Source organism: Pectinophora gossypiella, chromosome 22, assembly GCF_024362695.1.
Source record: "Pectinophora gossypiella chromosome 22, ilPecGoss1.1, whole genome shotgun sequence".
NCBI lineage: Eukaryota > Metazoa > Arthropoda > Insecta > Lepidoptera > Gelechiidae > Pectinophora > Pectinophora gossypiella.
In genome coordinates this window covers 740,461-768,457 of record NC_065425.1, presented here as the reverse complement: position 1 = coordinate 768,457, position 27,997 = coordinate 740,461, and the positions used below count along the sequence as shown (strand labels likewise).

The 27,997-nt window shown below is 37.3% G+C and overlaps 1 protein-coding gene across 1 annotated transcript; it reads right to left on the bottom strand.

Annotated features, from left to right (window-relative positions):
* Nucleotides 1-2: 2 nt before the first annotated feature.
* On the bottom strand, nucleotides 3-27,997 carry LOC126377264 (serine protease HTRA2, mitochondrial-like). The gene is made up of 14 exons (XM_050024987.1): nucleotides 27,840-27,997; nucleotides 22,615-22,798; nucleotides 20,898-21,060; nucleotides 16,806-16,895; nucleotides 15,531-15,707; nucleotides 12,978-13,189; nucleotides 11,894-12,149; nucleotides 10,560-10,861; nucleotides 9,609-9,740; nucleotides 7,588-7,684; nucleotides 5,923-6,090; nucleotides 4,155-4,255; nucleotides 2,308-2,372; nucleotides 3-1,426 (listed from the first exon to the last, which is right to left on the bottom strand). Exons 1-14 carry the CDS (start codon nucleotides 27,872-27,874, stop codon nucleotides 1,261-1,263), a joined length of 2,148 nt encoding a protein of 715 aa, XP_049880944.1. The 5' UTR covers nucleotides 27,875-27,997; the 3' UTR covers nucleotides 3-1,260.

Genomic DNA, 27,997 nt, shown 5'->3' with positions numbered 1-27,997 from the left:
GATCCATCCGTTTCTATATTATTTCCAACAAATATACAAACTCCCTTAACAATTAACATTAAACTATACATAAAACTATACAAAAACAATTTACATAAATTTACAGACATTAGTGTCGATTTGCACCCAGGTGAATTCATCAGCGAACCTGGTGAATTCAACAGTGCAGTCAGTCTCCGCAGGCCAGCTTGTGGCGAGCTGTTGGTGAGTGACGACACCACGGAGCTGAGATCTCGCTTCCCATTTAATAGGAGGCGAGCCTATTGCCATTAACCGTACACAAATCGTGGAAACCACGTGATATCAATTATTTAAAAGTCCTATTTGTATTTAAAATAACATAATTTGACCATCTTAATTGAGGATATTATGATATTGCATTTTCGTAAAATCCTACAGAAATACTTACGACATTTCGCAAGTTCGTTCAGTCCGTTATAATCGACACCAATGTAATTGTTAAAGTAAAATAAATTCTATGCGTTAAAAAATACGGAATCATTCGCCTTATTACGACAGACAATTTAAACTCGCATTAAAAGATTTGTGAAAATTCTACTAATAGAACTATTGTAAATAAACCACTATTTAATTTTGGAGGCAATAGTATAGAATAATACTACGTATAACAAGGTAACTCTCCGCCCCGTACCATCGTGTATCGGGCGTCGACCTCACCCCCTCTGGGTCTTACTTTAGTCATAAATGGCCATAAGCTAAGGAGTAAGGAGAGTGCAGTCAGTCTTACTCGCTCTTACGCGGTAGAGGGCACAAGGTAAGAATGAGATTTTGAAGATAAAAGGGGGATGGTGGAATGAGCTCGTGAAGATCGCGAGCACACTCCCCGAAGTGCAGTCTGTGGAATACCGACATACTGGCGACTTTTCGCTGATGTGCTAATGGAGCTTATCTGTTAGCCGCGTATCGCTGATCATCCTCTTGGCTCTGCGCTCCACTGTGTCCAAAGCGGCAAGTTGGAATTCATAACTAATTATCGTTCGTTATCTTACAGGTTATAGTCATTAGCTAGGTACAAACCGTTTGTCTAAGCAGATAACAACTTCAGTATGTCGATGAATATCATTGTAACTTTGAAATACTAATCTTGTAACAATATTTAGTTTTATCACCTATTAAGGCGTTAAGTCTGGCAGTGACCATATTTACCAAACTTCTCTAACAGATGGCGCTTTCGAATCAAACTTCAATATTGTCAACTGTACGTAGCTCTGTTACGTATGTCCATCTCTTTTTCTTCCGTCAGTGAAGCTCCGGAGTGACTGCGAGCGTGATTTTCTGTCTCCCTCTAACGATCTCCATCTTGAGGCTTCCCGAGGTGTTTTCTAGTAAGGTGTATATATCTTGTGCTGTGAGTACTGGCTTGTCGTTAATTGCTATAACTATGTCACCTGGTTGCAAGCCGCCACTGCAAGAGAGGTAACATTTTAGTAAGCATTAGAGCGCCCATTTCAGTCTAACCAGCTAGGCAGTACTATTGTACTGCCATTTGACTAGCCTATTGGCTAGTCAAATTAGTCAAATGTCGTTTTTTTACGAAAAATCAAAACAAGACTAATTTCTATGGAAATGGTGCTTCTTCTATCGTGTGGGTTGTGAGTTGGAGTACCAACCTCATCAACCCTGGTGTCAGGGTTACTATTGAGGCGCCAAAGGCCCCTTACATGGCTCATGTAACGACTATGGACATGATGCTGATTCCTGTACACACCACTTAATTTTATTTTAAGTTATACCTGTCATTTTCTTATCCGACGAAAAGGAAACAGACGGGCAATCGACAGGCATAAAATTTTTGGAACACACGTCAATTTTAGGCAGAAATTTAAAAACCCCTCCCAAAATTATTTCTTTTTATTTTGGTGCAATAAAGTGTATTTGTATTGTATTGTATTGTAATTGTGAATTGGCCAATAACCCAACAGAATTAAGTTGACAGCACATGTCAAACAGCTTGAATATCAGCGGAATGCTTATTTTATTCGCCCGGGTTGTTCATTCATTATAAAATTAACAGGGGGTCTAAAAATGCCACATTTAAATAATTCATCTAAAAAAGCAATATTGCAATTTGACATTTAAAAGTAAGTGCGCCATGAAAACAAATATCAAATACCAATATTGCTTTTTAGATGAAATGCTTTGATGTGGCGTTTTTATCCTCCAGTTGTCAATCATCCGTCCCTTTCCTTTTCAGCGGATAAGAAAATGTCGGGTATAACTTAAAATAAAATTAGGTGTCTGCAGGAATCGGGGCCAGTGTCGTGTGACGTCACTAATAGTACTTACTTGTATGCTGGTGATCCGATAATGACTTTCCACACTAGAATACCATGCTCTATGTCTGACGGCATCTGAAAAAATAACGTTTTTTTATGAAATTTTAGTTTTAGAACGTTTCTGCGCATTTGCCAGTCTCTACGGTCACGAGTACTAATATATTTACACTTTGAAACCATTAGGGCTAAGATGTGCAACGTGATAAAATTGTCACCGTTATTTTATCGATTCTGATGAAAAAAATGTGTCGTTTTGTCGATTGGTGCTAATATGTGAACCCAAATAAGTCATGTCGTTCTGTCAAAATACACGCATGTTAATGGAAAAAAACAAAAACTTATCGATTTTGACAAAATTTATTGAATCAATCGATGAATTTGTTACGTTTGCGCATGTTTGCTCTGCTAGTCATATTAACTTTTTTGACAAATTCAACCGTAAGTCTCATTAAATGTCAAATATGATAGTGCGGCAGGGTACTAGATGATCGAGCCGTCAGTGCGTTGCATTTAGAATACTTAGTTTTATTATTATTATGATTTTTTTTGTTTATGATTTTTGATCTTGGTTTTCTTTTTGTTTTGTTTTTTTTCTGTGTATTGATTTCCGTGTGGTTTCTGTCCTGTGTTGAATGTAATGTACCTTTCTGTCTGTGTCTGTAGTGTCCGGGAGTAATAAATGTTTCTTTCTTTCTTTACTAAAGTGGGTACATGAAATTGCTCATGACTGTACACTAATACCATAGGAATTAAACGCCCAAAGCCCTTTTAAATTCCAAACGTCATAATTTAATTATTGTCTTTGAAAATCTGCTAGAAATTAATAATATACTAAGTAAAACGTGTACGTGTATACATGGTGTTAGTGAAATCGTAAAGAATACTGAGGGGGAATTTTCCGTGTGTGGAAATTTATATGGAGGATTCCGCAATTTTCATGGTGGAAAGCTAAAAATTGGTATGCGGACTATTTGTAACTAATAAAAAAATTGTGCATTTTTTTGGAAATCTGCCCTCAACACCTTCAGAGTACGGTCACGAGCATTAATATGTATACACTTTGGTACCATGTCACATTAACTTTTTTGACAAATTGAACTGTAAGTCTCACTAAATGTCAAAAATGTTAGTGCGACAGAGTCCTAAAGTGGGTACATTATATTGCTCATGACTGTACCCCCTATTATATGGGAAAATTTGCAGTTTTCAAGGTAGTGTAGCAGAGTACAAACTCTGCACATACTGGCCTTTCGTTCTGACCGTCAATCATTTTAAATTTAGAAATTCTCATTCCATTCCGCATTTCCTTTCATTTTACACTGACTCATTGCATCCCCGACCTTCATAAGAACAATATAATTATATTATACTGTTTAGCTCTGGCCGTGCCCTGGATTTGTATGTTGAGTGTTATTAATAAATGTTCGAAAAAAAATATTCAGAAATATTAATAATAATAAAAAACAGAATGTAAATCCACCACAGGCTTCGTCAGTACCAACATTCATGGTTTGACGAAGTTTCTGCGGATTTTATTATGTATGATTTGAATATGCTTTGCCTTATTTATTTTTTTAATATTAATAAATTATATCCTCCTAATACCGAATGCTGTTTAACTATTGTGTCTGGAAATCTCGGTCTTAAGAGGATATAATATGTTCCTGCTGAATTTAATACGTTATTGTGTCATCGTTATCACCAATCATTCCTCAACTCTGCCGGTACGTCGGGATATCATCCTTCTCACCCATTGTGCAGCAGTAGGTAGCTAAAAATTGGTACCTTAGGAAAGGAGAACCGTGTTACCCCGAATTTAACGCGAGGGACGCTACAGGCTGGTGCAGGTATATTTACCTCAGGGTTCCTCATCCGTAGCTCCATGAGTATGTTGGGAGTGAGTGAGAGCATGGTGATACCGAGATACCGCCGAGACACCTGCGGGGACTTCGTTTTCCCTGCCAAAGAGACAAAAAGGTAAAATGCATAATATAGAAGATATAAATAAGTTTAAAACTAAAACCCGACTAAGGAAAAGAGGAGGAAAAGGAGTCAAAAATATTCCTCTTAAATTCATTTTTTAAGGTGATAGACGTGGTCGCATGCCGTGGTAAGCGAAATCTTAGGACAGTTTGGCATTAAACCACCTGTTTTAGAAGTTAGTTGGGAGACATTAACACATACATATATCGAGCGGTCAAACACATAACCCTCGTCGGGTTTTTTTTTATATAAACATCCTATGTCGTCGCTTTAAGCAACCTAGCCAAGCCCGTTTAAATCTTTGGCGGCGGAAGTGTTCTCCCACCCCTTTTATCGCACCATCGGAAAGTCTCCCGCCTGGAAGCAATCTAGCGTGGCCCACATGGAAGTCTTTAAATAGGCTCCGGACACAGGTTGGCCGCTGCAAGGATAATCTCTGCAGGTGGGGATATCTGGTTGATGGTTGCGATGATTGCGAGTGTGGAGTATCATCACAAAACTATGGCTCACCTTTTGTGCTGTCCTAAGTGCCCTAACACCTGCACTATTAAAGACCTTTACGAAGCCACTGACAATGCCGTAAGCGTGGCCAATTATTGGTCAGCAAAAATTTAGTATCGATCGCCATCGACTCGCAAAGAAGAAGAAGCAACCTAGTTTCAATTGAAGTAAAAAAATACGGTCTCAATATTTCGCCGTCTGTAATGGTCGACTGTGTGAAAGCTCGGTGAGGCGTGGGTACTTGGTTCTTAAGATGGATGTACCTCTGATTACCTCAATAGGCTACTTGACAACCTAATCAAATGAGATTTTACGAAAGTTTTCTTTGGAACTTGTATGATACTACTGTCCTGTGACGTCATCAAAATAAGCGGTCAAACGTCGTACTCATTGTTACTTAATTCATAAATAAAATTCGAAAATAAGTCGAAAACTTTATGACATTGATTTTTAATCATCCTACTTTGGTTAGGACATTATAGGCTGATCACCTGATTGTCCAAAAAGTAAGATGATCCGTGCTTCGGAAGGCACGTTAAACTTTTGGTCCCGGTTACTACTTACTGATGTAAGTAAGTAGTCGTTACACGAGTCTTGTCAGAGGCCTTTGGCGGGTCAATAATAACCCTGAAACAGGGTTGATGAGGTTGGTAATTCACCTCACAACCCACACGTCACAAGAAGATCTTAGACTGGCTTCTATTACTAGATTAGCATCATCATCAGCCGTAAGACGCCCACTGCTGGGCATAGGCCTCCCCCAAGGATCTTCACGACGATCGGTCCTGCGCTGCCCGCATCCAGCGGCTTCCCGCGACCTTCACCAGATCGTCGCTCCACCTTGTAGCGGGCCTACCCACTGAGCGTAGTCCGACACGTGGTCGCCATTCGAGAACCTTTCCGCCCCAGTGGCCATCGGTTCTCCTCGCTATGTGTCCTGCCCACTGCCACTTCAGCTTTTCGAATTCTCCGAGCTATGTCTAGATTAGCATTTTATAATTTATCTTTGACCCAATTGGGATATATTTGTGATGTAACGCCACAACCGTCATTAAAGCATGCAATAATAAACCCGACTTACCGACTACACCATTGATTTTCTCAGCTAAATACGACCTCATCGAGCCATTAGACAACTTACGTTTCTTAAGAAACTCCTTCACATAGTCTATGGGAATTGCGAAGGATATTCCTGAAGTCACTTTCATACTGTTAATTCCAATAGCTTCGCCGTCCAAGTTCACTAGAGGACCTCCGCTGTTACCGAACGTGATAGGCGCGTCCGTTTGGATATATACCATGTCTTTGCCTAGAAATTACAAACACCACAATTTGTACGAACACATGGTCGCAATAAAACATTTCTATTTCTAAATTAATGTCATGCAATAAGGAATAAGTAATACTACGTATAGAACGGCAACTCTCCGCTCCCCACCAGCGGCTGGGCTAGGTTTACCTCATCCCCCTTGGTTTTACTTTAGTCTTCAATCGTATAGGCGTCAGACGTCACAGACACATATGCGCTTGTAAGATACTCGTAACGTCAATGCGTAGTGTTTGTGTAAAACGAGGTGTTTTGTATGAGTGTATTCACCGATTTGTAGCGGGCGCCGACCTCACCCCCTTTGGGTATTTGCTTTTTTTTTAAAGAACGTCTAGGGCCCTGTGCCGAGGTTTTTCTTGCAGCTTTTCCCCGGCTATTCAGGTTGTGAGAAGCTGCAGTAGTTTTAGGTGGATGAGACGTTCGTTATGTAAAAATTGACGATTCAAAGTGTAACTATGTCACCTACTGAATAAAGATATTTTTGAATTGGAATTTGTTTAAATAAAAATATATATGTATATTTTCTCTCCAGCATTTTACAATATCAAAATTGTGAACCTCCCAGTAAGAAATTTAATATGCTCGTATCGGGAGTGACCACGCTGCTTTCGAGGGTTACAATACTTACAATATACAAAAATGTTTGGATCATAAATAAAAAAAAAAACGTGAGGAAACCCACATTCCCGAGAAATTGGTTTCGGAGGCCGCGTTTCATGTTGCATGTGTAACATATCGAAAGTTAGCACGGAACTTTTCTTTAACGACGTTGTCTGTCTACGCATCAACTACACGTCCGTTGTAGACAACATGTCGCCTGAGGAACGAGTGTTGTGCGTGTCACGTCTCCACTCGACAACAATTGACGCTCAACTAACGATGCTCTCTAAACAAACAACAATCCGCGCGACATGCTAAGCTTCAGCTGGCAACGTCGCGCGCTGTTGTGCAACGTTGCCGCACATGAGCGTTACGTGTTGCGCGTCAATTGTTGCCTAGTGAATATGAGACAATGGCCCCGATTCCTGGAGACACCGCCTAATTTTATTTAAAGTTATATCCGTCATTTTCATATCCGTCGAAAAGGAAAGGGACGGATGATTCACAGCTCTTAATTTTAGGAAGAATGAGTGAATGAATGAACCCGGGCGAATCAAAAGGTACGTCGCTGGTATGCAATCCGTTTGACGTGCTGTCTACTTAACTGTGTCGGGTTATTGACGGATGTAAAATTTTTAGACGGTTGGTTTAGATTTGTGCTTAAAATTGACGTGTGTTCCATAAATTTTATGCTTGTCGATTACCCGTCCCTTTCCTTTTCGGCGGATAAGAAAATGACAGATATAACTTAAAATAAAATTGGATGGTATTTACAGGAATTAGCACCATTATTATCAATACCATGTAGTTAGAAATCGATCAATTAACTTTGTAAAGCGTCTCAAATTTTTATTTACTTTCCGGTACTACATTACCTACCTCGTAAGCCTAACTCTTCACTGGCTCGCTGTGTAGAACTGACCACACCAGCAGTGACTGTATTGCTCAGAGCTAACGGACTTCCCATTGCTACAACCTGGAAACATGGACAAAACTATTTAGACACGTGATATTCTTATCAATACTCAAATATAGACTTCTCGTTCCATTCCCTGTCAGATTAATCAAAATTTCATCTAAATTGGTTTAGCGGTTTAAGCATAAAAAGGTGACCTACAGGAATATTCAAAAGTAAATTAAAACAATTTCTAAGTCCTTTTACTCCGTGGTTGAATATTTAAAGTTGAGCACACTACACTTACATTGGCCCCGATTCCTGCAGACACCTAACTTTATTTTAAGTTACATCCGTTATTTTCTTATCCGCCGAAAAGGAAAGGGACGGATGATTGTCAACAAATTAATTTTAAAACGAATGAATAACCCGGGCGAATAAAATAGGCATCTCGCTGGTATGCAATCCTTTTGTCGTGCTGTCTACTTGAGTCTGTCGGGTTATTGGCCGATGTAATTTTTTTAGACGGTTGTTTTAGATTTCTGTTTAAAATTGACATGTGTTCCATAAATTTTATGCCTGTCGATTACCCGTCCCTTTCTTTTATAGCGAATAAGAAAATGACAGGTAGGTATAACTTAAAATAAAATTAGATGGCGTCTGCATTAATTAGCACCATTGAATGTTTATACTTGTTGGTTATTATGTATTTATGGGGTTTTGAGCCATGTCATGGGCCTTTAGCGGCTCAATAGTAACCCTGACACCAGGGTTGATGAGGTTGGTACTCCACCTCACAACCCACACGATAGAGGAGAAGAAGAGGATTTATATTGTTGATTTTAAGTTCGATTTTATTAGTTATTTAATTATTTAATATTCGTACACTACATGGTGAGTGAAGGACTTTTATTGTACAACGCAATACATTTTTTAATTAGATCTGTATTTACCACTCTAGAACAAATAAATATATTTAATTTCATTTCAGACAGTTATTTTCACATTTAGAATATCTGTAGAGATCCGATTTTGATTTATTTTTATCATATCTAGCCTACAAGATCCCACTGCTGGGCAAAGGGCTTCCCTTCCACTTTCCATTTTTCGAAGTCATGTACGTACTCCGGCCAGTCCCTCCAGCATCCAGCCGTCTCTTTCGCGGTCTACCACGTCGCCTCTACCCGTTATGAGGCACCCAAGGCGTCTGCCCAATAGTTTTATTATTGTACTAAAAATCATCTCCCTAGCATTACCTCGTTTTCCACGGGGTCTGCTTACCTAACCTGACGATTTGACAAATCCGGTGTTTTACAGAAGCAACTGCCTGTCTGACCTTCCAACCCGTGAAGGGAAAACCAGCCCAATACAGGTTAGGTCACATACCTCCTAAAATGCATATCTCGGGAATGCGGGTTCCCTCACGACATTTTCCTTTACCACTGAGCATGTGATAATTATGAATATGAAAACAAACTCGACAATCATTGGTTTAGGCCTGTGCTGGATTCGAACCTGCGACCTCAAAGTGAGAGGCATTCTACCAACTGGGCTACCACAGCTTTCTATGCTTGCTTTATAGTTATAATCATAATCATTTATTTGCCATTGAGAAGGGTACAATACAATAAAAAAAAAGGTACATACATACATACATAAACTCACGCCCGTAATCCCTAATGGGGTGGGCAGAGCCACAAGAAATCAAAGACAACTTGCAGCCACTGTTGATACGATGTCGTAAGCTGGATATGATAAACCTTATGGTGATAAGGGATCAGCCTATCGCCCATAACATTAGTCCATCATGTTAGAGGACACAATCCCTCTGTCGGTTTTTACGACATGCCCGGGAAGACAAGCAGCTGAACGTGTTCTATGTTTTTTATTTGCTCCCAGAACAGCATAGAAGCAAAAAAAAGGTATAAAAATAATACTACTACATAAAGATTGGAAGATTTTTTTAAGGCTATTGTACTAAAAATGATGCAAGTATAACACATACCCACTCTCCTGGCCTTAAATCAGCAGAGGAGCCAAGTTTCATAGTTGGCAGGCCGGTCACCGGGATCCTGAGCGTAGCCAGGTCAGACTTCATGTCTACGTCTTCAACAAAGCCTGTGTGTGTCGATCCATCCTGGGGAATGATTTGGGGTAAATTAGTGTAGTAATTATAACATAACATAAGCACACGACTACATTCTAAACTAGATGAATGAATTGTTTTAAGTTTACATGGTTTTTATCATAATTAAAGCACATAATAACGGGTTCTTAACAGCAACAGCACTTGCAACAGTGTCGAAATATCGGGAGTCTCATATCCCCATTTAAACGCGGTAAGAACCCGTTATTATGTGCTTTAATTAAGATGAATGAAGTACCCACACATCACCAAGCTTTCTGTTAGAGCAACATGATCTATACTGGTCAAGAGAAATGTGTTAGTGAAAACTGCACTTAAGATAAATTTAACTCTTTGGTATAATTATTTGAATTTGAATTTGGTGCAAGTCCAGGTTCGAACCGGTATTCCCTGTGAGAAGCAAGTTAGTGAACCACAGGACAAGTTCTTTTCCAGCCAATATTTTATCGCAAACGACTAAGATTACAATTATAACAACTAAGAGCTATGTTTGTTTTGTTACTTTCTGATAACTATGTGATAGCCAATCTATATGTACCCTAACACCATTATTTCACTTCACAAAATTTTAAGGAGTGGTCTTCAATACAAGAAATCAAAATCAAAAATAAATTATTAATATTATAATCTAATAATTATCTGGTGGATTGTCAGAACTATCAGATAGATACCTACTTTCTACTAGGTATAAAATATGCTAATTTTATTTGCCCGGGTCATTTCTATAACTGATACAGGCGCGAAATTCGAAAAACTAAACTAAATGTTTCACAACAATTTCAATGTCATACAATAAAAAAACAAACTTACCATAAGTCTAACAGTAACTATAGCGTTCGGTTTGTTCACCACAACGTGAGCGTTCGTAAGTATCAAACCATCTTCTTTCACTATGAAACCTGAACCATTAGATAACGTTATAGGCTGTCCAGTAAAAATGTCCAATCTTCTTCCATCCTTAATCTCTATATACACTACAGACGGCGCCGAAACCTTCACAACATCTGCTATAAAGTTATACATCTCCCTTCTACCCTTTAAATTAATATTAACAACAGTAGCGGCAGATATTTTGTCCCTAAAACCGACATAACCTACCACGCCAGCAGCCACTAAAAAACCACTTAAATAATAACTTTTTCTATTAAACTCTTCCCTATTATGGTTGTTACTTGTTACAGCAATACGGCTTAAACATCTATGATTGATATTTATTATCGGTTTTATGGTAAAAATGCGAGAAATGTTCCGAGAAATAGACATTGTTGACGACTTTACTTTACTGACATTTGAGTTGTCAAAACGTAAACGTCATTCTGACTTAAATAGGGATGTTCCGAAAGTAGCAACTCGAGTATATATGGTACTTGGAGAGATAACGCTATAACGAATGAAATTATTAATTCGTTCGTTCATTACAATGACCGGTAAAATTAATCTACTGGATTTGTAGCGGGAGTTGTTTATTGTTGTTGAATTAAAGTGATAAATCAAAACGATTAAAATGCTATATAATAAAAGATTTTGATTCTACTATGTACAAAATATATTCCAATAATTTTATGTAGTTACACACGCGATATGATTTATATATTATAATATACTTAAAATAATGTAAAATTATAAACATAATTATGAATACCTAATAAAAAAATAAACTAATACTTATTTACATTTTAGGAACTATAACTTAACTGTAAATGATCATGAATACGACACACTAAAGCCAATGTAGTAACAAAACATGAACCTAGCCTAAGATTAGCTGAGATGATATTATATAAAAATAAAATTATTATAACTCGGTATAATGTATATTCAATAGTTCATTTTATACTTTAATATTGTTACATTGGCACTACAACATCAGATCAATATGACTACATTTATGTAATCTACTAACCTAAAATGATAAAAGTAGAGCTCACAAAACATACGTATGCGTTTAAAATTTTTCTACAAAATTTTAATTTTCTTAATGTCAACAGACAAAATCTCATAATTCAACCCCTTGGAAGGTTATCAATTCGCATAAAATCTCTCATTAAACTTAGCAAATTATTTAATAACAAGAATCTAAATTAATTTACATTAAATAACAATAACTTTCCAACATTAACTTTCATTAACACAATCACCGTTGCTTCCATTCTCATAAGCAATTCCATTCACTTTACCATTCACCGTTCCATTCATTCGCTCATATTTTTCTTTTCTGTTAATGTTTTCCGGGATGTATATTTCTGCTCCATTCTCGTCTCCGGGACGAGAGGTGTAGAATACTTCGCAAAATGCACCGTCGTCGCGAGGTAGTTGATAATTAACATGTTTAGCTGCTAGATATGCAGCGCCTAACGCACTGGATACTCGGAGACGTACGAATTCTAACTCCATTTTAACCTGAAAGGGAAATAAAAAACATTGAAATGCAAGATAAGTTAAGAAGCTCGCTTAATTAATACTGATACTCGCTTTGACCTATTTTTCAATGGCGTTCAAAGGGACCTAATTTAATTTCTGGCTGTATCTGAGTCTGTATGGTCATTTAAAACGTTTTACGTTTACTCGTGGTAGCTTTTTATTGGCATTTGTTTGTATTTACAAGTATCCATTTTTTAATAAAAACAAACTCAAAAAATAAAATTATGCATAATTCATGTTTCAACAAATTGACCTTCACCAAGTTTATCCACGATAATTCCGTTGAATAAATGATTTTGATTCTGCTACCATTTTCACAATAAATGTCGTAGGTACAGATTTTTCTTAGCGTCATTCTGAAGGTGAAGTTCTGAAGGGGTCAAAGCAAGGTCTTATAATTGCATTTATCATCAACATCATCACCAGCCCATTAACGTCCCCACTGCAGGGGCACGGGCCTTCCCTATGGATGGATAGGGAGATCGGGCCTTAAACCATCACGCGGGCCCAGTGCGGATTCATGGTTATTAACGACTGTTAATGCAGCCGGGACCAACGGCTTAACGTGCCTTCCGAAGCACGGAGGAGCTCGAGATGAACTTTTTTGTGGTCACCCATCCTATGACCGGCCTTTGCGAAAGTTGCTTAACTTCAACAATCGCAGACCGAGCGCGTTTACCGCTGCGCCACCGAGCTCCTCAATTGCATTTATAATATAATAAAATAAGGTCTTGGATGTATCAACAGATTTAAAACGCTGAACTGAATTGCTAAAATAAAGTTGATAGACCGCGTACGAATACATACATTTTTATTCTTCAACTGCTTCACCATCCCAGGCTGAAGGTACGTCCAGCTCTTCCACACGGATCCAACACAGACTACCCTCATCCTATCCGTGTGGGAGTGTCGGGTCAACGCCGCTATATGGTCCGCTAGCGTGCAACCGGCGTCGGCGAACAACTGTCGTGAAAGACGGTCGCCGGTTGACGCCAGATGCGACAGTTTTGCTGTTAGACCTGGGAGAAAATTTTATACAGGTAATAGGTGTATAGCCAGAATTGCAATAGCCAAACAAGCATTTAACAGGAAAAAATATATTTTGAAAACCAAAAACATATCATTAAAAATAAGGAAACGCTTTATTAAATCATATATTTGGAGCATTGCACTCTATGGAAGTGAAACGTGGACTATGACACAGAGAGACAGAGAGAGGTTGGAAGCGTTTGAGATGTGGTGTTGGCGAAGGGTGGAGGGTATAAGCTGGACTGAAATGGTGTCAAATGAAAAAGTGCTGGAAAGAGTTGAAGAAAAGAGAACCATATTGAAGACTATAGAGAACCGGAGAGGAAATATGATTGGCCACCTGATACGACACGATTCATTTATAACAAACATTATAGAAGGAAAAATTGAAGGGAAGAGAGGAAGGGGTAGACCTAGGATAACATTTATGAAACAAATAAAAGAGAAGGTGCAGGTCGTGTCGTATCGGGAGGTGAAGGTTTTGGCGGGAAGAAGAGAGGAATGGCGGTTACTCCACCGACAAGAGCGCAGCTCTTAAATAGAGAGAGAGAATAGGTGTATACAGGTTTGCAGCCTATATAAGACAAGGATGGAGTTTGTTTTTACATTCACATTTGAATTCATTTAAATCCACATGTTCCCAGTGTACACATTACACTGGGAACATTTAATGAGACTTACGGTTTAATATGGCAAAAAAAAGCCAAAATCCACATTCCCAGTGTAATGTGTAAATCCACATTCCCAGTGTGTGTGTGTCAGTGTGTGTGTATAATATATATACATAAAAAAGTTTAAAATTAACTTAAAAAATTTCCAAAATGAGAAAAGTTTTTACTGATATTAATAAATGATGTAGATTTTATTGATATTAATAGTTTTTAAGATTTTCATAGTTATTTTTAGATTAAGTTTGTTTAATGTTAAGTACTTATTATTATTATTTTTGTATTTCTGGCCTAATGAAGCAAGAAATTACTTGATATTTTTGTTTGTTTTTGCTATACCCTATGTCCATATGTGATACTATAATATTTCTAACAACTGTTTACCATAATGGTGTGCAATAAATATTTTGACTTTGACAGTGCGGTAGGGTTCTAAAGTGGGTACATGATATCGGTCATGACTGTACTACGCAATGTCCGAGCATCCGTCGCTAATTCTGATCTAACTTTTCGTCCCACTTTTCGTACTTATATATCAATGATTCTTTTCACTACAATCACTACATGGCCGGCATTGCTGTATGATTGATGACATTTGTAATTTTAGGTTTATAGAATCTTTATTTCTTATTAAAGACTTACAGTCACTTACATAAGAAATACTTGCTTAATAATAATCATGCTTACGATGCTATACAGAAACAAAGTTATAGGATGCTCTAAATAGAAATATTTTGTATTACATAATGGGAAAGTTTGGCCTTAAATGAATGATCTGACTCAATACGTTTTATATCGGACGGTAGTCGGTTATAAAGTTGTGCTTCCTCGTATGTAATTTTCCTGTGTGCATACATGTTGCCATTGCTCCAAGATGCATCAAAATTTTTCCATACTATTGTTTTATAAACATTAAAAGAGTATTTAATTTTTTTTTTACATCTGTGTGCATTGTATTATGTTGTGTCATGGAAGTAAGCAATAGAGGCTGCAAAATATCGCGAGGAGTGAAAACCTGTTGTCCGAGCCCTACATCCCAGCAGGGGAAAATAGAATTAAGAAGAACAGAGATGTATTATCTTCAATAAAGAGTTAATGTATCTCGCAAGATGCGAGGATGGCTGTTCACAATGCAGTGCTTGTCCCTACGCTGAAGTACGGTAGTGAATGTTGGGTATGGCAGAAGAAGCATGAAAGTAGGATCAATGCCGTAGAAATGAGGTCTTTGCGTAGCATCTGCGGTGTGAAGTTGAGTGATAGAGTGAGAAACAGTGTGATAAGACAGAGATGTGGTGTAAAAGACGATATAGTGACTAGGATTGAGAAGGGAATGTTAGGTTGGTTTGGACACGTAGAGCGGATGAAGGATAATAGGATTGCAAAAGTGGTATATAAAGCGAAAGTTGATGGTAGGGCTGGCAGAGGAAGACCGAGAAGGACTTACGATGACCAAATTGGAGATGTCCTTAGAAAAGGTTCAATACGATCTACTCTGAACCGGCGTGCGTGTATGAAGCGATTGATGAATGTGGAGGAAGCAACAGAAGTGTGTCAGGATCGAAGCAAATGGAATTCTATAGTCTCTGCTTACCCCGGTGGGAAATAGGCGTGAGTTTATGTATGTATGTATGTATGTAAAGAGTTATCGAATGGAACTACTTACCAGCAAACATAGACTTGTCAAAGTGCGCGTAGGCATGGGCCAGTAGATCCGTCCGCGTGTCAATGTTAAAGTGTTCCCTGATAGCTTCCCATACTCTATCTGTCGGGTAGGACGCCGGCTGCAGACCGTCCACATCGTCGAAGATCGTCTTCACTGCTCTGTGGGCTATCCAGTATGCTGCAAGGTGAAGTGAAGGGATATAGTTCATATTTTTTTAGGTATCAGATGCTATGCGTTGGTCTAACAGATAGCTCGATGAGGTCTGTACGGTCACGAGTACTAATATGTGTACACTTTGAAACCATGTCACATTTAACTTTTTTGACAAATTAAACCCTAAGTCTCATTAAATGTCAAATAATGATAGTGCCAGGGTTCTAAAGTGGGTACACGATATTGGTCATGACTGTACCTATATTTTATAGAGGTACGGCAAGCCGCTAACTCATTCCGGAGCTCAATATAATAGTAAAAGCCAGCTGGTGCGCCGGCGCAACCACTAAAACGTGAAATTGTTCAAGTATGACTTCCCCTTCACTTTCAATATGACACGTTATTGATTCGACAGGTTACCCATTGGAGTAGAACAAACGCTATCGAATTGTTGGCGCATAAAAAATGATAAACAATCTCCCGACTATTCGCAAGACGAATTAAGTACAATCATTCATGAGCAATATAATGTACCCACTTTAGGACTCTGTCGCACTAACATATTTGACATTTAGTGGGACTTACAGTTCAATTTGTCAAAAAAGTTAATGTGACATGGGACCAAAGTGTATACATATTAATGCTCGTGACCGTACCCACACCTCATCGAGCCTTCTCTTAGACCAACGTGATGTTGATAAAAATGATATGCGTACGTTCAAAATTTATTTCATTCGATAAATTGTTAAATAGGGACGACGAATGTAAAAAAACATTATATTATAAAATACAATTACATTTTAGTGTTCATTACGTTTACAATGTGAAACTACAAAATGTTTCCGATGAAACTACACACGCAAAGTATATTAAAATGTCAACATTTTCCAAGCATTATCCCGTTTCTTACTGTGTCCGCTTACCTAACTTGAAGATTTGACAAGTCCGATTTTTCTACAGAAGCGACTGCCTGTGTGATTCAGGTTAGGTCACATACCTCCGAAAATGCATTTCTCGGGTATTTGGGTTTCCTCACGATGGTTCGCTTCACCGCTGAGTAAACGGCTAATAAATAAATAAAATAAAAATAAATAAAATAAGTATGTAATTACGCAGACTTACCAGCACCCTCGTCTCCAAGTAAATAGCCCCAGCCTCCACATCCGAACTGCTCTCCTTCTGCTGTCCTCATCAGCGCATTCGAGCCTGTACCTGTAATATTACAAAATGATAATCTTATTAGAAAAAAAAACTCTTATTATTGCGTCAAATAGTCATAACAATTGTCCACCACGTTAGAAAGGACACAATCCTAAAAAAAATAATTGTGGTGTTTCGAAGAAGGAATATTAATATTTCCTTGCCTTATGATTGTTTGGAAGAAATCGCTGTAAGCGATAAGGCCGCCATTTTCCATGTACCTAGTTAAGAAAAAAAAAGTCCTTTTTGTTTTTTTTTTTTGTTAGTTTATGTATATTTGTACTTATATGAAAATATATCCATAATGGCCCCGATTCCTGCAGAAACCGCCTCCTAATTTTATTTTAAGTTATACTTGTTACTTTCTTATCCGCTGAAAAGGGAAGGAACGGATTATTGACAACTCTTAATTTTAAAATGCATGAATAACCCCGACAAATAATATAGGCATCTCGCTCATATGCAATACGGTTGACGTATGCTGTCCACTTAATTCTGTCGGGTTATTGGTGAATATAAAATTTTGAAAGGGTTTTTTTAAATTTCAGCTTAAAATTGACTATTTTTCATAAATATGCCTGTAGATCCCTATAAACGCGTCCCTTTTCTTTTCGGCGGATAAGAAGACGACAGGTACCTATAACTTAAAATAAAAACATAGATAGTATGCTCTCTTGGTAGTGTGTCGAATGACATTGTGAGGCATGCCGGAAGGCACAGGACCGGAAAGGATGGCGTGAAAGAGAGGAGGCCTATACCCAGCAGTGGGTGGACACAGGCTGAGTAAATAGATAGACAGTATGCACTGTAATCAGCACCAATATGCCAATATGCATGTGCCTAGTGCATCAGGCGGGCCTGGCAAATATTTCAATTAAATTTTGTTTTGTTTCGTCACTGCTAACATAGTTTTTAAGTTTTTGTAATACTAACAAATATGGGCATCTGTCAAAATTATTTTATTTTTATTATTTTTTTTAATATTATTTTACGATTACGAAAACCAATGAAAACATTACAAATTCGAGACAAACCGATGCAAATCGCATACTAATCAGACAATGACATTGCAAACACCATAATGTATACAAAGTCACGAGTGTATGACCGCTACACTATGCGAAGTATGTCCATATATTATAGATGCTTATGGTAATGCCAAGTTCATTATCAAATGGCTCGTGCAGACACTCAACATTTATATTGATTAGAAAGTAATTGATACGACGATTAAGTACGGTGACGAGCATTAATATGTATACACTTTGGTACCATGTTACATTAACTTTTTTGACAAATTGAACTGTAAGTCTCACTAAATGTCAAATATGTTAGTGCAACAGAGTCCTAAAGTGGGTACATTATATTGCTCATGACTGTACTTAAAAGACATTTTTATCTTAATAGAGGTGTATTATTGTTGTTGTAGAGGTGTGAGGTGGTTTATTTTTAGTTTGGTGCAATAAAGTGTATTTGTATTGTATTGTTGTATTGTGTAATTTAAAACTAGCTAGCTATCTTTTTCTTGCATTTAACGGAAGTAAAGGACAGCAATATTTTCAGAACTGAGCTTAGTTCGCCATCAAACCACCAAAGTCGTATTGAATTATTTACATGGCCCGAAAGAAATAGCTATATTTAAACGTTTTATAAGTACCTATCTATCGTTTTTGATGACGTCATAAATCGTCTGAAACAGACTTATAAGGCCAACGATGATATGATTGTTTTTTTTTTAATTTAAAAATATCTAAATTCCCTAAAGTGGTATAGGTTTTTAAAAATCGAATATCCCTAAACATAACTTTATTGCACACAAACATTTAGCAACAGTATAACATACATAGCATTTTTTTTTGTTTTTTAGTAATTGCCAATTCACTAATTTTTTATCCGATTTTTTATTCACTAGCTTTATCCAATTTAAGTGATAAAAAAAACTTTATTTTAATTAAAACAAATTATGATAATAACCGCGTAAACTTAAAACAATGTATAAAACTTTATTTTTCTTTTTTTTATGATGTGACTGTGAATGGTGTGTACGGTCACGAGCATTAATATGTATACACTTTGGTACCATGTCACATTAACTTTTTTGAAAAATTGAACTGTAAGTCTCACTAAATGTCAAATATGTTAGTGCGTCAAAGTCCTAAAGTGGGTATGTTATATTGCTCATGACTGTACACGCCTTCGTGAACTAATCTTCTTTAGATTGGGCTTGTGCCCGGCCTTAAACATAGCTGGCGAGGAGTGAGTGTATATTACACCTCTGCCCACCCCTTCGGGGATACAGGCGTGATGCTAAGGTTATGTTATGTAAACAGATCTGTCCTTGTATCGGGACTCGTAAGTGGGTCATGTTGTGAAACAGGACGCCGGATTTAGGTCCGATGATAACCCCTCACCTTGCTCCGAGAAACAAGGACAGATTGTCCTCTCTTGATTTGTTATTACATACTCAAATCCATTTTTTCTTATGGAATTTTCTAGAGTTTGATTGTAAGAGATTCAACATGCATTAACTGTGGCATTTTTTTTATTTAACGGAATCCATTCATAAGCAGCCGTCTGAGTTAACTCAGGCCTTCCAGGGATTTAAAAATGCCACATCGAAGCAATTCATTAAAATAAAAGCAATATCGCAATTTGACATTTGCGTGTAGGTATTTAAAAGTAAGTGCGCAATGCAAACAAATGTCAAATAGCAATATTGCTTTTTTAGATGAATTGCTTCAATGTTGCTCTTTTAGATTCCTAAACTACTATGATATCCCGGACACTCCATACAAAAATCTTAATCTTGCCGTGTGCCGCCTAACGCGTAAGTGCGAGCGAGACAGACGGTCCGCGTGCTCTCCCTTACTCCTTAGCGGCTTATGGCCATTTAGACTACGAGGCGGTGAGGTAAAAGGTTGACGCCCGACTGCCTAAAGCCACTGGCACTAACAAGGAAATTATCGTTTTATGTATAATTTATTATTTACAAGAGCTAGAACTGATTGATAATTCTACTTCGCTGACTAGCTACACCGTACCGCACTTTAACTTTCTCAATGTCTTACACTGACTAAGAGGTACCTTATTTTTTTTCCCAGTAGGGTCGATAACCGCGCCGCGCGATGCAATTTATACCGAGGTCTTCGACCAATAAACGCAGCGGATGCTATCTACGTAGATAGAAGTCATCCGGCTATTGGTAGAAGCCGTCAATAAAACTCGAGGCGCGCACGGCGGTTGTCGTATTATACTTAACTACGTTTATCATTCATCGAATCTATCTCAATGAACACAATTGGTCAATGAAACAAACAGAAACGACCTTCGTCCCAGATTGACTGTATTAATTCTAGAGACAATAGACAGCATGAAACTAAACAAGAATCTAATAATGTCAAGGAATAGAAACTGGGAAATTTCGCAGAATAGAATCGTGTTTTATGTAACTGTGGGACTGTTTCTTTTATCTTGGGAGTTTTTATGGGCCCATTCTTATATGCGAGGGAATACAACTTATTTGTTTAATTAAGTTAGCGGTACAGATTCCAATCTGATAACGGTGCTAATTCCTGTAAATACCATCTAATTTTATTTTTTTAAAAGGAAAGGGACGGGTAATCGACAAGCATAAAATTTATGGAACACACGTCAATTTTAAGCACAAATCTAAAACAACCGTCTAAAAATTTTACATTGGCCAATAACCCGACAGAATTAAGTTGACAGCACACGTCAAACGGTGTTTGCATACCAGCGAGATACCTTTTTGATTCGCCCGGGTTATTCATTCATTTACTCATTCTTCCTAAAATTAAAAGCTGTCAATCATCTGTCCCTTTCCTTTTCGGCGGATAAGACAATGCTGTCATTGTCATACCTGTGTATAACTTAAAGTAAAATTAGGAGGTGTCTGCAGGAATCGGGGCCAATATTAAGTTATACCTGTCTTTTATTTATCCGCCGAAAAGGAAAGGGATGGCTAATCGATAGAGTTAAATCTATGGACCTTACCGGCAATGAGCACAATGCCGCCAGAGGGCGCCCCAGTGAACAATGAGCCGGCTGTGTCGGACGCGACGTAAACTGCGCGAGCACATTTCCCGTCCTTCTCTAACACGCGCGCTGCTAGCTGCGCGTTGGTGCTGTCTTCTTCACACCCCGATAATGTTAGAGCCTGTGGAGAAAAATGGCTGGTGCTGGTAATATTATATTTAGTTTGTCCGGCGAAGTAGTTAATGCCATCTGCGGTAAATCTACAATAAGTCACGTCAAAAAAAAAGATAATATTATATATAATTAATATAGTTTCTGCTTTTATTTAATATAGTCCAACATACTTTTTTACGCTTTTACTGTTGGTTAATTGATTTTACACACACGACTGAAGATTCACAATATAGTTCTTGATAATTAAAAAAAAAACTAAATTATAACGTCCTACAAAGTGACACATTATTCTAAAGCAGTACAAATAGTAAGTACCTACAATTGGCTTGAGATTTTTTGTCACTCAAATCTGACTCTCAGATATTTCCAATCAGCTATTTAGTTCACTTAACTGATTTGCGTGCCAATTGCTAAATTTTAATGATGTTTGCAAATAACGGATAGGCAATGACTCGTCTCACTAACGGTACTTTTTGCGTAGGTACATTTACAATGATGACAAAAACTAGAAGCTCAAATGTAGCCGGCAGCACTGTTGAGTATACCAAAATTTTGACGGTTCTCCATACTCTCCAGCTAAAATTCGTAATAAACTGCTATAAAATGTGCAGCAACGTGGAATGTATCCTGTTTGAAGGATGGGTCACGAAATAGAAAAGCAGCCAGTTGGAAAAAAGGCAGTTTTGATTGAAAATTGAATATTTTTTTGGAAATTTTCTTCTTTTCGATCTTGAGGGAATAAAATATAACACTATGATTTTGCAGTTAAACGCTGCGCAAAGGGTAACAGTGTAAAAATATAACCAAAACAATATGTTTGTTTACTCAAATAGTATGGGGAACTGTCAAAATTTAAGAACAATCAACAGCGACACCTGATTGGAAGAATAGGTAGTTTTTATCTTCATTAAACTAGACGTCGTCTATGTTCAAAAACAGGACATGACAAACAGAAAATGACCAGCACATTGTATCTGTACGATAAACAAGATAATATTAGTGATACTAATATAGGGGAACCCCCTGATTCTGTTGAATAACAAAAGGCACATTGAGACAGTTCATCTAAAAAGCAATAAGTATTGTAATTTCACATTGGCACATTTCAAAGTGCACAATGGTGCTAATTCCTGTAAATACCATCTAATTTTATTTTAAGTTATATCTGTCATTTTCTTATCCGCCGAAAAGGAAAGGGACGGGTAATCGACAAGCATAAAATTTATGGAACACACGTCAATTTTAAGCACAAATCTAAACCAACCGTCTAAAAATTTTACATCAGTCAATAACCCGACACATTCATTTACTCATTCTTCCTAAAATTAAGAGCTGTGAATCATCCGTCCCTTTCCTTTTCGACGGATATGAAAATGACGGATATAACTTAAAATAAAATTAGGCGGTGTCTCCAGGAATCGGGGCCAATGTCAACAAATTTCAAATAGCAATATTGCCTTTTAAATGAATTGATTACATGTGACCTTTTTAACTTCCCAGTATTATATCTATGGTCCTACTGTAATGTGCCAATATAAGAAATATATATTGCCTAACTTACCAAAGCATCTAAAGGCTTGTCCCTGGGTATATTCGCATCATCTTTAGCATCATGAAGCATGGCCAGAATTCTGTTGGCACACTCATCAATGCCCAGGATCCAGTGATTGGTGCCAGGGCCTTTTGCTGTGCCGATCACCTTCCCTGTTCCATCGCAGATCACCAAGTTTGAATGTGTTGCACCTCTGAGAAGAAATGAGAAATTTATGTAAAACAATAAAACTATAGTACTTACTTAACCATGAATTGACCAAATTGGAGATGTCCTCAGAAAAGGTTTAGTACGATCTACTCTGAACTGACGTGCGTGTATGAAATGATTGATGAATGTGAAGTGGGAGGAAGCAAGAGAAGTGTGTCAGGATCGAATCAAATGGAATTCAATAGTCTCTGTTTACCCGAGGGAAATAGGCGTGAGATTTTGTATGTATGAATGTTGGATACACATTATTCAAAGTGGAACGCTCACAACCGAAAATAGAAACCACCGGTTTAATAAAGGAAAACTATTATAAATATAAGTACATTCACCTTTATCTATAGCCAGACGCAATTATCGCTTACTTCTGCGTAAAATACGAGTAGACTAAGCTACCTATGTTATCAAGTTTATCAAATGAGTAAATTTGCTATCATGACATGATGACAAGCCCTTCACTTTAATAATTATGTTCTTCATTTGATATAAGCCGTTGATAAGAGCTTAATAAAGTTTCTAATAATATGTTAGTCATGTAATAGAAAACCGTGTGTGGTCGCCGCTAACAAACAACGCCTTTCAGATAATATTTTGTTTGTAGATAAACTGTTTGTAGATAAAATGATTATTACGACGTAAGAACACATCCTTGAATAGAAAACACTTCAATATAGACTAGAGTACTTTCTTGATCTACTTATGTGGACTAATCAAAATGTGTGCTAATTCAAGTATTTTTTTAAAACTATGCATCTCAAAATTCCTGACTAAAAATTGTTCCCAATCAACATAACAGAATGTATTCTGAACCGATTGTCGAATGTGAAGGAAGCAAGAGAAGTGCGTCAAGATCGAAGCAAATGGAATTCCATAGTCTCTGCTTATCCTCGTGGGAAATAGGCGTAAGTTTATGTATGTGTGTGTGTTCCGAAATATTTTGTTATTTTTTATATGTAAAATATAAAAATAAAAAACAAAAAATCGCTGCACAACTTAACATCCTTAGAACCAGATACCTTTTAAAATCCAAATTCCATTGTTTAACTATTGTGTCTGGAAATCCGGTTCTTATGAGGATAGAGGTCCAGATTACAAACCCCTCAGAGGTTTCATCACAATAAACATGAATATTCACAACAAAACAATGGAATTCCACAGAGTACTAACATTCCCAATGGTAGAAGTGTGAATCAGAATTTGAACACAGGAAAATCAGACATAAATTAATATCCAGAAAGACGTGTACTTGATTTTTTATTTATTTTTCTTCCTTTTACCTCTAAGGAAATTTTGAGCAGTATTTCTTCATGCATTATTTACCCACCAGGCATAGTAAATACAAAGTTATCTACATCTATTAAAAGGCCAAGTTCACCTCAATGCTATCAGATATGATATTATATGAAATAGATAAAACTCTTCTAAGTAGAAACGTATAGCTACATTTAATGTGACGCTTATCTCCTTGATTAGATAAGTATAATAATTTCAAAAAGAGTTTTGTTATTTCTATTTCCGTGTGAATTTAGACATAGGGAATTCCTTCGCCTTATGACAATAAACATCTCATCATCTTAAGCATCTTTTGATGTGATTTTCTTCAACAAAACATCGAAGCCGATACACTAATTTAGTTCTGGGTAAAAATTTAGTCCACATTTTTTTTAAGTTGAAATACTAATGTGTCTAATGTGGGTAAGAAAATAGGTGTTTGCAGGAACCATTGTAACTGCAAAGACATTCAACTCAAGAGATCTATTTCAGCCAATCAATCTAGTATCAGATAATTATGATTAGCGTGGGGTCGCAGTCACTACTAGATCAAAACAACAGATAAATTGGCCAATTTGTTCACAACTGCCTACTTTTCGTCTGCGGTTCCATCCGCTTACTTCGGTTTTTTTTGTCCGGGATGAAAAATATCCTGTGCTTTTCCCTGAGTCACAAACAATTTCCACACATATTCATCTAAATCGGCGTAAGTGTGAAAAGGTAACAGACAGACATGAGTTACTTTCGCATTTACTAGTAAAACGCATGCATAGCAGTAGGCGAAACAGATTCTTACACATAGTACCTTACCGCGTTAATCAGGGATATTAGACTCTCGATATTTCAACACTGTTGCAAGTGCCATGATCACGAGACGACTCATGAAATTGGAGTGGAGTAGGTAGATCCATAATTTTCTTCTGTCTACCCTCTTTCTTTGCCGTTTGATTTTATTTAATAATAACCGCGTAAACCTCAAACCCCCTCCGGTTGATTGAGGGGAGGCCTGTGCCCAGCAGTGGGACGTATATATAGGCAGTTTATGTTAAACCTCAAACAAGATAAAATCCTTGATAGTTATAGTGCATCGTTATCGCCAGGTGATTGTACTTCGTGCGTCAGATCATAATTCACTATACGGGCGATATCGACCTGTGGAAATGTAACCTTATTACTGTTTGTTTGCACACCACATATACATGTTTGGCCTTCGGTTTGTGTTTGCTGAATTTATGGTAATGCAGGCTGCACTGTATCGATTGCTTCCTGTTTTTTTACATATACTCACGCCTATTTCCCACCGGGGTAAGCAGAGACTATGAAATTCCATTTGCTTGGATCCTGACATACTTCTCTTGCTTCCGCCACATTCATCAATCGTTTCATACACGCACGCCGATTCAGAGTAGATCGTACTAAACCTTTTCTAAGGACATCTCCAATTCGGTCAACGTGCTTCTAGTTCTTCCTCTGCCAGCTCTACCACCAACCTTCCCTTTACTTTTATTTTTGTTTATTTTTGTCGTATCAATGGCGTATCATTAACCTTTGGACTTTGACGTACTAGAGTCAGGCTAGCGAAAGCTATCCAAGAGAAATGACGGGAATGAAGCTGGGGACTATGCAGATCTTATTTCATGCACTGCATCACTGCGACCTGTATGATCTATTGTGATCATCGCCTTATGCTACAGTTTGCCTCTAACCCCTACCCTAGGCGTGAGTTGTTTGAGCGCCTCTGGAGCCTTTATCCTGCAAAGATGACACGGCCCTTGGTCATCAGGGGTTCATACTCCCCTAGTATATAGAGGGGAGTTTCAGCCTCACTGAGGTAAGAGGTAAACAATGCCCACGTGGAGTTGATACTAGATGCTACAGAAAATTTAATTTTACGAGCTTGAGGTGTATCGGCGTCTGCTTACGTGTTCTCATATAGCAAAATGTTTTAAACATCTCAATCTTCCGGCCGCTCGCGCCATGACATTTACTCTGACAAAGGTAAATGAATGTTATCAAATAAAAATTCAAGGCTGACTGTTATTGCGAATTATTAGAATTCTTTATATTGGTATCGTAATGTTAATTCTTAGTGCTCAGAGTTAAGACTTAGTTTTAACTGGAGGTAAATGTTGTCGGTGTGACGGCAAGCCTTTGTAATTCTGGCTTGTGATTGGTTGGTCACTTTTATTATCGCAGTTTGTGGCGACATTTACGTATTTTAGGGTTGCCATAAGTAAGGGGTGCACTTGGTGTCGAATAAGATTTTTGAAAAATAACATAAACATTATCCCTCTAGCATTATCAATCAATCAATCAATAATACTTTATTGCACAACGACATATACAAAGGACATAAACATACGAATAAAATGCGCAAAATAGGCTGCCTTATTGCTAAACAGCAATTTCTGCCAGGTAACATTATCTCGTTTTCCACTGGGTCCGCTTACCTAATCTGAAAATTTGACACAACCGGTCTTTTTTGTACAGAAGCTACTGCCTGTCTGTCCTTCCAACCCGCGAAGGGAAAACCAGCCTAATACAGGTTAGGTCACATACCTTTGAAAATACATTTCTCAAGAATGTGGGTTTCCTCACGATGTTTTCCTTCACCGCTGAGTACGAAAAAAAAACTAACATAAACATAAATAGCTTATAGTCAATGGGAATTAGAAAAATACATGTGTTAAAATTATATTCATCATGCTTCATGCTTGTATCCCAGAAAGGGTAGGCATAGGTGTATAACACATACACCCAGTCCTCGCTAGCCATGTTTGATTCCCATGTAACAGGGGTCGAGTATACAGGTAGGTACCTAGGTAGGTAGTATGAAACGTGAAAATAATTATGATGGCGTTTTCCTTGAACCTACCATGAAAATGCATTAATTTTTCTTGATTGAAACTTAGGTAAGGTTTTTCATTTTGCTATTAGTTTAATTTCCTAACTATTTATTTGTGTAGGTACCTACCTTCACTATCCAAGTGGGTTAAAAGGGCCACATAGAAGCAATTCATCTAAAACGCAATATTGCAATTTGACATTTAAGGTGAGTGTGCAATATTAAGAAATGTTAAATAGCAATATTGCTTTTTTAGATAAATTCAGACATCAAAACACATTATTTATTATTACATTTATGGACATGTTAATACCTAGCAACTCTAATTAGGTAATTATTGTTGTTTACTTTTATGAGTGCAGGTTGGTGCAATAACACGGCAGTATTGCGTTTATAGATCCTTTTTTGTAAGTTCATAATTAATTAGGTAAGTAGTTAATTAATTGTAGAAAAATATTTGTAGATATAAACACAAGGGAAGGGAAAATGTACTTATTATACCTACCTACCTATCTATCTATGTGACGGATTTCCTATCTGTTAATGAACTGAAAATATTTAATGTAAAAGTCAGTTATATTTAATTAAATACGTGATACTGTATGGTGACTGGGTTCTTTCATAATTTCATGGTAAAGTAACAAAATCATTCCAATGAAGTGCCAACAATGATAGAATTCCTATTATAAACATAAATTAATATTGATAAAATTCAGCCGATATAAATTAAAATACATTAATTAATATCTCCATAATAATTAGATGCATTTATGCATCGAAATTAACGTGTCGTAACGTCTAGGAATGTCTCAAGGCGAACCTTTTCACTTTCAATACTCTGTAAAATGAATAGCTACTGGCTACTGCATTGTTGGTTAAAAAGTTCAAAGGAAAATGTTCGAAAACTTACCCCTCCACGCCACCAAATAACATCGTAGGGTCCATAGTTTATTATTTGTTTACACACGAAACCGTGGGCGGTTTCCGTTTTGATAAACAACTCGTATAATATCGGATTTCTCGATAATAAGATCACATTACAACACGACTTTCCACTGCGAAAGCGGT

Bases quoted from the DNA above. Each gene is read 5' to 3' on its own strand.
- LOC126377264 (XM_050024987.1), bottom strand. From the start codon at position 27,874: ATGGACCCTACGATGTTATTTGGTGGCGTGGAGGG. The intron at 10,862-11,893 runs GCAACGGTGATT...GTGGTTTTTTAG, and splicing joins AATTGCTTATGAGAATGGAA to TGGCTGCTGGCGTGGTAGGT. The intron at 9,741-10,559 runs GTAAGTTTGTTT...ATCATTCCCCAG, and splicing joins TAGTTACTGTTAGACTTATG to GATGGATCGACACACACAGG.